General features: G+C 39.8%; 1 protein-coding gene across 1 annotated transcript in view; it reads right to left on the reverse strand.

Moving 5' to 3' along the window:
• ZC2HC1A (zinc finger C2HC-type containing 1A) overlaps positions 1-12,329 on the reverse strand; it is a 927,244-nt gene that overhangs the window by 745,716 nt on the left and 169,199 nt on the right. Inside the window, exon 2 of the mRNA XM_044066001.1 lies at positions 10,927-11,003. Coding sequence (XP_043921936.1) covers positions 10,927-11,003 — 77 coding nt within the window. The remainder of the gene's footprint in view (positions 1-10,926; positions 11,004-12,329) is intronic.

A 12,329-nucleotide genomic window follows, 5' to 3' on the forward strand; every position in this document is an offset into this window, starting at 1 on the left:
CTAGGCGCAGCAGATAAGCCAAAGGGCAGTGCAGAGAATTGGTAGTGCATTGAGCCAGCTATGAATCTGAGATATCGTCTGCATGATTGTCTGACTGGGACATGCAGGTATGCCTCTTTTAGTTCTAAAGTTACAAACCAAGTCTTCTTGCCCAGCATGGGCAGAAACTGCTGCAGAGTCAACATTTTGAATTTTGGAATATCCAGGTATGTGTTTAGAATTGATAGGTCCAGTATTGGCCTCCAGGCTTTGTCCTTTCTGGGCACCAAGAAAAGTATTGAGTAAAATCCTCATCTCTGCTCTTGCTGTGGTACTTGCTGAATGGCCCTCATGTCCATGAGGGATGAAACCTGTTTTTGTGCCTCTGCCCATTGATTTTTTGGCAGGTCTGGCATACCGTTTGCCCTTGGCAGGGTGTGAAAGTGGAACCTGTAACCTTGTGACACTATGTTCAAGACCCATTTGTCCTGGGTGATTAGGTGCCAGTTTTGAGAAAAAAGTGCTAGTTTTCCCCCTAAAGGAGCTGCCAGAAGAGAAGTGCTTGGTGCTGGCAGGGGGAAGTCATTGTGACTGCTTTTGGTATGGCTGTGATTGTCTTCTCCGCTTTTGGAGGTAGAAGCACCCCATTGTTTAGACATGTATGGGCCTTGGGGCTGGGATCTGCCTCTAGGGCGTCTGTATCTGCCTCTTTGTGGCCTGTCTGACACAGGAAAGGACCAATTCTTTGTAGGCCAGTGTCTGTTAAATCTTGGAGGCTGTACCTGTAAGAAATCCTTGACTGTGTGCATAGATTTGGCTTTGCCCTCCATTTTCTTCAACACCTCTTCTGCTTTAACACTAAACAAGGTATCATGATGTAGTGGAGCATCTAATAATTTTGCTTTAACATGATCAGGCAGATTCAGTTCCTTTAACCAAGCATGCCTCCTAATGACAGAACCCGTAACAGAGGCTCTGCAGGAGGCCTCCTAAGAATCAAAACCACATTGCAAAGTATGCTTTTCAGCTTGTTCAGCTGCATGTAATAAATCCTGCATTTCTTTATTTTCTGCACATTCAGAATTTGCCAACATTTTCTGTTTAAGCTGTGACATAATGTATTGCTGATATTTAAGCATATGAAACTGACAATTTAAAGCCCTTATAACCAAGGTAGCAGAAGTGTAAATCTTTTTTCCCCATCTGCCCAGTGCCCTGGAATCTCTGTCAGAGGGGGTAGGGTTTTTAGCAGTAGAAGCCTTGACCCCCATGGGACCCTGAGAGATAGTTTCTGGGTCAGCAGCAGGGTTTTTAAAAAGAAATTTGTGGGAATCTGGAACCCTGTAGTATCTGTCTGGCTTAACAGGAGCTGGAGGTAAGGAGTCAGACTGGACTCTGAAAATACATCATCTACAATGTCTAGCACAGGTGGAATAGCCAGGGGTCTGTGCTGCAGCAGTAAAAGAAAGTCTCTGAGCCTTTTCTTAAATTCTGAATAATCTTGGCTCTCCCAGTGGAAATGCTCCTTCACGGTATGCAGTGTTTCCCCAAAAGAATAATCCTCAGGTGGAGAAGCTGAGGGGATAGATTCTTCAGAATCAGATTCCTCATAAGGAGGAAGAGTGTATTCCTGATCAGAAGAGGAATCAGATGAAATGGAAACCTGATCTGAAGATTCATATTCTACCTCTTGCCTAGGCCTCTTGTCAGGAGGGGGATGAGAACCCCTGATCAAAGTAATCAGGTCTTCGGCCATCTTGAGCATCTGTTTTTTAGGCATGGAGGCCTGTCCATGGGTCTGTTGCACTTCTTTCTTTGTCTTTAAAGCTGCTTTAGTCGTTGCCTTGGAAGCTGAAGTAGTTTTAACATATAATTGTGTAGGCCTGAAAATGCCCTCAGAAGCCGGTGCCTGCTCAGCAGCTCTGGACCCATCTGAGGGAAAGGTTTCCGAAAGTCCAATACCTCGAGTTTCTGTAGGCCTGGTTGACTCCACGTGGGAGTCGGTTTCGGCTTGTGGCTCTAAAGTAGCGGTCATCAGGTGCTGCGAAAGTGCCTCACTGAGAACCAGCGACTGGCCTAGAAGAAATCTCATCGGTTTTGGACCTCGGATGCCTGTCCTCTTTTTTTACGTTTTTTGAAAATTCCGGTAGTCGGCTGTTCCGACGGCATTATATAATTAAATATTCTGCCAAAGTAATGAAATGCAAAATCGAACCAACGCTTAATAGTGCATTGGTTAAATCTAGCACAAAATTGACAACTAGTAACGTCGTGGTCAGGGCCTAGGCAAGGAATGCAGTAAGAATGAAAATCCTTATGAGGTATTTGCTTCCCACAAGAAATACAATTATTAACTTTTTCTGACATCGGTCTGGAGCAAGAAAAAAAAGTTTCCCCAACAGGGTACTTAGCTTTTATAGAAGACTTCAGATCTGAAATTCGAGCTCGTAAATCTCAGGAGTCGGCCGACCGGCACTTGCGAACTGCTTTTGCTTCGGGCACCACGCGGCAAGAAAGACTGAAGAAAATGGCGTCGGCTGCATCTTTTATACCCCTGGCGCAGTGTCGTCAGGGAGGAGGTGACAGCAACCGACGCCGGACCTAGGCTTTGGAATTCAGGCCGACTGCAGGTAGCCTGCCAGCAGGATAACCCAATTGTAATGACTGCAACAGTGAAACACAATGAACATCAGCCGGACAGTTTCCAAAGCTTCAGGCCATCATCCCCACACCTAATCCATTAGTCTGCTCAAGCTGAGCATAACAATAAGACTGGTTTGCATAACAGGCACTTTAGAACTTTCATGCGAACTAAGAGAGGGAGGTTAAGTCCTGAAAAGACAATGGGGAAAAAAATCAAAAACAGATGTTCACACCCAGCATAAAAAAACAGGGAGGGGTACATGGAGAGGAGGAAGGCGCAGCTACTTTAGCAGTGATCATTCGAACATCTACTGTTATGGTAAGTTTATATACAACTGTACTATGTTCTTTATACTGATCACTGCTACAGTAACCTAAGCTATACGGGTAGATTACCATAGCTTAGAACAACTGTGAAGTAGAAGGGGAAGGGTCTAGGTGCCCCTGGAGAATGGTCCGAGTAAAGTCTATCCTAGATGTAGAAAAGAAGTCTACTCTATAGTGCTTTGCAAAAGCACAGCACAAGTTGCTGCTTAAAGAATACTTCGAGTACAATCCATTGCAAAAAGCTGTAGAGAAATATAAGGCCTTACTAGAGTGCGTCTTGAACCTGCCTGGAATAGTTTTGTTGTTCTCAAAATAACCTGAGGCAATGATTTGGAAATAGTCACTTTAACACAGGTTGTCCATTCTTACCTACATAAGAAATGGACAACTGATCAAAGCTCTGAAAGATTTCATTCTATTAAGACAGATGTTCACAAGCAGCTCGGATAGTAAATTATGAAGTATCTTTTCTACTTCATTCTTTGGTTCAGGAAAGTTAATTTGGCTTAAAGTAAGCTTGAACACCATTTTATGCATAAGACAGGAATTAGTTTTCAAAACAATCCCGGTCTCTGTGGAAAAGGAGATAAGGCTGACCTACCATAACAGCTTGCAACCCAGATATCCTTCCTGCACAGGTCAGTCCATGAAACTGTCTTCTATTTTAAGAACCTGAAGTCAGCCAGATGAGTTGGTTCAAATGGAACAAGTTTTAGCCTCTCTAACAAAATTAATATCTCAAGGGAGGAGCCACACGTTTTCTTGGAGGATTCTTATGTAGCACCCCTTTCAAAAACATTTTATCATGTGAATGCTCTGAAAAAGGTTGTACTGAGGTGCCTTAGCAGGCACCAGATAAACACAATCCTGTGTGATGAAGTCAAAAAACTCTTTTGAATGTTGTCTTGGAATCTCAGCCTGTGTAGAATTCCTGACACTTTGTAACGGACTCTGCAAAAATAAGCAAGTCATTCAAATATGGAAAAATGTGGATACCCTGTAGCCTGCAATAGGCTATGACAGGCGTTAGACACCTTGTGAATACTTGGAGCAGAGGACAGCCCACACACAAAAACTTAAAAAATGCCTGAAATTGGATGAATAGGAACCTGATATGCATCTTTTAAATCTAAGACTACTGAAAAAAACTCAAATGACAAAGAAGGGGAAAGAGGTTGGGAAGTGAAACACTTGAACTTGGACATCACAAACTGATTCATAAAGAAAGATACAGAACTGGTCTCCAGGAAGTTTTCTTTCTTTGGTACTAAAAGGCATTCTTGAATAAAATCCTTTTCCCAACTGGAAAAGAGGAGCTGCTTCTATTATCATCTGAAACAGCATGTAGCAAAGGACAGGAGCAAAGAAAAAAAAAGTTTGATCAGGTGAATGATCAGGAATCCCTGGAAAGGAGGAATTTCCTCCCACTGCCATCTATATCCCAAATGGATCAGCTTCAGAACCGTTTTGTGTTAAACACTCTGCTGGCAAAGAGAGAAATGGAGATTTGGGATTAATGGAATGGATAAGGAAGTGAAAGTAGAAGGGGAAGACAAGGTCCCTTACTTAATTGTCCTATGTTTTTTTAGGGGGGCTGGCAGTTCAAGCTTTCTTTTTCAAACCTCCCTGCTTTTCAAATGTCTGCTTGCCAGCATTCTGCACAGACTGTTTATTTTGTCTCTAGTCAAAACTGGACAAGGGAGCAGAAAATCCCTTGGAAAAATTAGAGAAGTTGGGCTGAAAAATCCGAGAAACTCCCTGAATCAACTTACCTCTCTCATCACTCTTTTTGATAGCCTCTGCAGCACAGGGTCCAAAACCTACATCCCTATTGAAATGAGAATTAAACGTTTTTGACATCTAGGAGGTTCTGACAAAAGAAAAAAGATATGCAAACCTCCTCAAAATAGTACCAGTGGCAACAGCCCTGGAAGCATCACCTATAGAGTTATAAGCACACTTCAAACAATAAGTAGTGACCTGAGAAATAAAAGAAACTAAAGTCATACAAAGCAGATTTTTCCTCACAAGGGAAACGGCAGCCAAACATTCCTCATACTTCCACAAATGGTCACTTCAAACTTTAACATGCAAGTCTGACATTTCAAAATTCAAAAAATCAAGTTGCAGAAGCCCACACTTTTTCCCCAAACCTATCAACAGCTTTATCATCTTTGCCATGAGAAGGTGGTTTAGAATTAACAAAATGCTTGGCAGCAACTACATTAATTAAAGCTACAGCTGCTGAGTCAGAGCTGGGATAAGTGTTTCAAAACTTGAACGACTGAGGAACTTTGTTCATTCTATCTGCTTTTTTTCAGGCAGCAGGGTGGCTGTCAGGGGAACCACCAGCTGTGGCAAACATCTCCTTCAATGAAGGTTCTGGGAATTCCAGTTCAAATAATTCATAGTATTTTCTGGGGGGGGGGTTTGAGAAACCTCAATGTTCTCTAACTGAAACGCAAACATTCTGGAAATACTCTCAGAGAAAGTGAATCCCTCGCAGAAAGACTGGTATATCATATTATCCTCAGAATCTGAATTAGAAATCTGAGGATAAAACCTACATCTGTCCCTTCACATTCCCCTACAGATTAAACATCCTTAAATTCTTCAGGGAAAGAAAAATTCCTTTTTCTTTTACCAGAAAACATCTTAAAAGAATAGTCAATAGCCTGGAAAAGAACTTGTGCCAAGCCCAATACATTAGTCTTGTAAAGAGAAACTGACACAAAATAAGTTAAATGTTTAGTTTTCCATATCTTTTTTATAAGAAAGTTGGAGCAAACCGACACAGTATTACCAGCAACAGCTTCCCTGTGGATTGGTACAACATTCTTGCCAAGGCAAGGCACATTCCCTGTCCCTCCTCCCACGACCAAGTGTGGCTCTCCCGTGCCCACTGAGGGACCGCAACAGCTGAAGATGACTTGGCTACCCCAGTCTACAGTAGCTATATGGACAACACCAGAGGGATTCAGGGAAATAGAGGAGTGGTTTGAGGAATTAGCTTTGATTAGAGCAGAGCTACCCACTTGAGGCTAAAGCAAATTACTAATTTTGTGGCTATAAGAAGGTCTGACTCGGAGACTGGTAGTGTTTCTTCAGTGAAGCTTAGCAGCAATAGTCTGTAAAACAGGAAAGTCGCACAAAAGTCTCTTATCCACAAAAAACAGTAAAAATAATTTTATCCAGCCCCCAGAAGAGTATAACAGAGAAAAAATGTTTTCTACAATGTTTTACCACAAAAGGAAAAGTGTGCATCCATTTAAAAGTACATAAAAGAAATGTGCCAGTCGATAAAAAAATCTGTTCCACGGATTTAAACATTTTTCAAATCAATTTAGTTTAAACAACAAAAAGTAATGTGTATTTTTTTTCAAAGAAAATTAAACAACAAAACAAGTTATGTGTAATCCCCCCCCAAAGGAACTTATCTGCCCAGTAAGAGAACAAAGGTAACCAACCGTCGATCCTCATAAGCCTGCAGTGGAGCACTCTACTCCTCTCTCTGTTGGCATTAAAGCAATGAAGGGCTTGGTGCCCATAGCAGACGTTTTAGTCAGCTTAGCTCAAGATGACAGTTTGAAAGCAAGGAAGGTGCCCTGAAGCTTTAGAAGCTGTCCACCTCTTATAGCCTATGCAGGATATAACCTCTATAGCTCAGGCTAGCTCTGTAGTGATCAATATGAAGACCATCTACCTTATCTAAGGGAGAATATAAAATATCAGTCTTAAATTTTCAGAAAGGTTTGAGAACAAAACAAACCTATATTCTCAATACTAACCTGGAAGCAGCAGCTCCTGAGGAAGAGACAGCAGCATCAATGGGACACCTTAAATACGCTTAGTAACCCGAGAAGCAAACGTTACAAAGGAACAGAAAGGTATTTTTTACCTCAGAAGAACGGTTAAATTATTAACTTCTATGCATGTTCTCAAAACAAATAAAATAAACTACAGTAAAAACTTTTACATAAGAGCTACAAAGTTTGAAATACTGAATGTTATTTTCTTCCTACAACGTACCTAATGCTTTCCCATCCTTAATAGAGGAAATGGGTTAGAAGCAGTAAACTGTTAAACATAAGCAGTTTTAGATGGGATACCACTGCTAGATCTGCTTCAGGGTATGAAATCGAAAACTTATGAGTTTAAGATACCCTATACCAGACTTGCTATTGGCAGGAGACTGACTTTCAGGTCAACTAAATACAGTGTGCAACACATTCTCTTAAGCAGGCAACATAGGAGGAGTGGCTGCAATATCAGCCATACCCATATGTAACAAATCACAATGCATTTTCACTGAAAAAAAAAAAGTCTTCAAAAGGGAAGCCGGAAGTCTAAAAACATACTTTTCTCAAAATCAAAACATTCAGATTGAAAAGAAATTCTTTAAATACAACCAATCCTTGCAATACTTGCTCTTCTGACTGAAAATCCAAGTCAGAAAGAGCCTGAACAAAAAGAAAACAGGGGAAAAGTAGTACTGAGCTCCTTAGAAAATCCCAGTAAATATCCCCTATCCACAGAAAAAGAAAAAGGAGACCAGAAGGTTTCTTTACTACGTTTCATTTGCCTGGGAATGCCCCTGGAAAATAACTCACTCACTCAAAGAAGGCGTAATAGTCCCGGATACAAGTTCCCTTACTTGGCTATGTGAAGAAGCCTTACCTTTCCCTTCCACTGAGACCAGCAAGAGAGTGCCTGCCAAGGGCAACACTACATCTGTAGAGGACATGGCTATCCCCTAGCCTTAAGTGGCTGCATATGCTACACCAAGAGGCTGGGGGCAAAAATGAGTGGTCTGAGGAACAACAAGCGAAGACAGCAGAGTCAAAACAGTGTGGCCAAAACAGGAAACAGCCCGACAAACAAAACTCAACTTATTGTTGCAGACAGGGAAAGGTAATAACAGAGATCAGTGGATGCTCCATTGGTAAGATAAGAAAGTGATCTAGAAGTCGGAAGGTGTAACCTGGACAAGTCAATAAAAGATAAAGCAGAGAATAAGTGGTTCTGAGATAAATAAAACACTGAAAGTATCCCCCAAGCACAGTATTCTGTCCTAAAAATACTATACATAAAACCTGACATTTTAGTCAAAAAAATAAAATTTTCCACAAAAATTTCACATAAGCATTCAGACATCAACTCCTGTATAAATACAATTACAGTCCTAAAATGTTATGTTTCCAGATAGACAACATTTTACACAGACAAAAAAAATCAGAATATTTTTAGTGGAAGGTTTCCCCAGCTAGGGACTTATTAGACCAACCGTGAAGTATCGTTAGCCAGCTGACAGTTAATGGGCCCCACCAAAAGAGTGGTCTTTGGCAACAAAAAAATATTTTTTGTACCCCAACTGCCTTTTTATGGGGCTCCCCTTGAGCTCATGAGAGTTGGAGTGCATGAAAGATGTCCTTAAGTTTTGAAATGCTGCCTGGTCATGAGGTGTACACCCATATAGCTTACGCTGCTGAACAATGATCTACATGTTGAACATCAAATATAACATTCTATCTTGCAAAGCCAGACAAGACTGCAAGTAAAAAAGTAAAAATTGAGGGGAAACCTTAGCTAACCAATTTGAAATACTTCTGCCCTAGTGATAAGAACAAAGGCCAGATACTTTTGCATACATTACCAACTACTCAGGAAGAGAAATCACCTGCTCTATATAGTAAAAGGTGCACAATGCCTGCTAATATTCATACATCATCATCCACGATGTAGCCTGGAATCCCAAGACGGCTAGATATTACAGTGCAACTTTCAAACAAATGGTGCTTAGGATCCAGGTTCTCAAGTTTTTCAAACTCCATTATCATTAAGGGTGTTACAACGTATGTTTGCAGGGGGCTTCGTGTCCAATTCTTCAGGAATGCTCCACCATAAGTAATGTCTATGTGGACTCTTTTGGAATGAGGAGTAGGAAAAAGGTTCACCCATGTAAACATGAATAATTAATTGTACGCCTCCTCTCAGAATCATTTTATGTTTGAAAACCTATTGCAAGCTCTGGACAGCACCATTCTTCAAAAATGAAATATTCTGAAATCCAAGTGTAGAATGGTTCCCTCTGGATAATCAGCAATCACTTCCACATAGATCCCCCTAAATATAACGTTTTGCTTTTTTCTTCAATAAATACCAATTTATTTTACTTACTTGCTGCATATATTACTTGTCTCATGTATAAAAACTATTATGCAAATATCTGTTTAATTTTTCAAAGCTTTTGATTGTGACACACCTAGTTAACCTTCATATATACCATCAATTCTTACTGATATATTCTACTCAAACATAATTACTGTTATGTTTTTATTTGTTTTACTGGGGCTTTTTTTGCTAGGCCCGAGTTGAAAAGAGATTATTTTTGATAAAGAAGGTCCAGTTGGGCATACACACATAAAAACGCATAATGCAATTCTTTCCAAAATGCATATTTTGTACTTTTTAACAAATAAGAAAAGGATTAACTATTAGTGGTAAAATAAGCAGATTACTTTTCAATGCATCAGCTGTGAATCTGTCCTCTCTTCTTGGGACTATGATGAAGACAGGTTTCCTTCCTCTCTCTCAAATCGGCTATTTTTCTCTGAAGCTCCTATGATGAGAGCAGCACACATCTCTGCCACACACACTACACTGTCATTTGCCACAAATCCCACATCTCTCACCAAATGAAAGACCACATTTCCTCCATATCAAGTAAGAATTGATACCTACATGGTACAACAATATATAAATACATATGCTTGACTTGCAGGAAACTACAACAGAAGCATATGGATGGAGGTGCTGTCTAGGTGGAAGGTGCAGGGGGAAATCGGTATCAATCAATACACCCTACCCGAGAGAAATCAACCAATACAATAAGAGCTCTCTGTACTATCCATATCTGGCAACCCTACTTTCATGACTTCTGACTGAGAGGAATCCCAAATAATATAATCCCCCACAGGGTGGCAGAAGCAAAAAACAGCTAACAGGCAAAGGCAAGCTGAATCACTAGCACTTACAAGTACTTAATTTAATATTCCTGTTTCAAGTTACGCAGACAAACTTGGTGCAAGTCATGACTTATGATTTCATGGCTAAATGAATAGTTTTCTGGCTTAATTGCATTATACATCAAATGTAAGAACTTTTTGTTAAAGTGAATGCCAAAAGTTCATTTGTGCAAGCAAGAGAACTGTAAGGCTTGAGGGCAAGGAATGCTCGAGAGGTGTGTGTGTGTGTGTGTGTGTGTGTGTGTGTGTGTGTGTGTGTGTGTGTGTGTGTGTGTCCCGATCACAGAAATCCCAAATGAATATCCACAAAGAAGGGGTCCCTCATATCACACTAATGGTTCTGAAAAGCATAGTAAAATGATATTGTGTGGTAATGTCATCTCTATACAACTGTGTGCATCTACACAACACCAAAAGTTACATTTCTGCTAAGAAAACAGACTAGATGACAAGGAGTTGCACAACTGCTAGAAAGTCAAATTAGAGAACTAATGAAATTTGAGAGAAAAATGTCCTTTTGTCATACTGCTCTAAAAATCCTTTTCAAACAAGATTGCCATCTACTGAATACTTACATAATCTATGAAACATACAGCCATTATCATTTTAGAGATCATCCTTTTTATGACATATTCTGATACCCATGTAAGATACTTAAAATAATACTAAGTGAAGATGCCTACAGTTTTAATTATAAACAGTAGCATGCAAAAACCACTAGTTCCAAGTGAGTCAGTGACCTAAAGTAGTACATAATCTAAGGAATTCTGCTACAATTTAAAGACTCTGCTTGAGACAATAAATTCAATTTACACCTCCTTAATCTTCACATAACTACAAGACTACTACAACTCTAATACAAATTCAGAAGGCATTCACAGTGAAATCAGACAGTTCATGCTTTTCCGATTTACAGAGATGTATGAAACAATCTATTAACAAATTAACTTACCAAAGTTTCACCAAAAAATGTTCTTCCACAGTTTTTGCATGGTAGCAGGTCACCAGCTTTCTTTGGATCATTAAAATCTTTAAATAAAATAAAACCTCAGCATTACAACAATATCAGAATGAAAGTTCAATCAATAACCTAACTAAAACTACCTTCATCTATTGGTCCACATCCTCAACAATTTGCTTCATACTGGACCAGTGGCAAGATGAAGACCTCTCATATCTAATGCCAATGAACAGAGAACATTTATTTTATTTTATTTACAGTAGACCCTCTTATCTGGTCTTGCTGGGACTGGACCTTAGGCTGGATAAACGAATGGCTGGTTAATCAGAAAAAAGCATACAAAATAATATTTATAGGTTATAAAACAGCTAGAATAACTGTGTTAGTATGCATTTTTCTAATGAATGTGAAGTCTAAAACTCAAATGTCTGTCATTATTTAGCCCAGAGGAGGTGGAAGTATTGCTCTTTTCCATTATCTTTTGCTAAGACTATGGCAGACATTTGATGGACAGTTAAAGAAAGGCTGGATAAGAGAAAGTCTACTGTACTTATTTAACATTTGTTTACCATGGAAGCCCGACTGGGTTTGTTGCCCATTTTCAGTGGAGGCCCGTGGAGAAAACTCCACATACAGACAAGTACACAGTAAAAAAGCACAGATATTATACAGATAAAACAAATTTAAACTAGTACACTGCGTTAATAGCATAGTAACTATACAGATAACAAAAAACAAACTATACAATAAATCAGATTATAATGACAAAGTATGCAATATAACAACTTTCAAACATTTGTCAAGTATTTTACAAGAAGCGTCTCCCATCATTTAATATGCATTAGAGTAGAAGGTTGTAGACAGAGTTGTGTGTGTCTTGATGTGAGGATATGTTGAGTACGTTCATCCGGGAGAGAAGCAAGAGCATTTGCCAAACCAGAAGTCAGAAAATCAGTGGAAAGGGGAATTAGATGGCATGGCCAAAGGTCAGTTATCTACATTAAGGGAGACACTGTAGTCCAAAACATTGCTGCAGAGACTACAAGTGGGGGGTGTACGAAATCTATAGGCAGCAGATTAGTGTAGTCATGGCAGCATGTACACTGAATTTCATGTACAAGTGCACATGTGCTCCCTACAAGTTAATTAGGCTGCTAACAAAAAGAACACCAACCATTTGATCAACCACCTTGGCATACCACTGTTCCAGCCCAGCTGACAGCCAAGACCTGCATACAAAAATGACAAGTACTACTATTAAGAAAGACTCATTGAAGAAAATGCTGTTATCGCCAGCTATGAGCCATAGAAGGGGGCTCATTAGCTCAATAGATCAGGGCAGGAAGAACTGGAAATGCTCGTTAACTATGTGCACTGAAGTATTATTCCATTTT

The sequence above is a fragment of the Protopterus annectens genome, chromosome 3.part0 (assembly GCF_019279795.1).
Source record: "Protopterus annectens isolate FY-2018-M chromosome 3.part0, PAN1.0, whole genome shotgun sequence".
Taxonomy (NCBI): Eukaryota; Metazoa; Chordata; order Ceratodontiformes; family Protopteridae; genus Protopterus; species Protopterus annectens.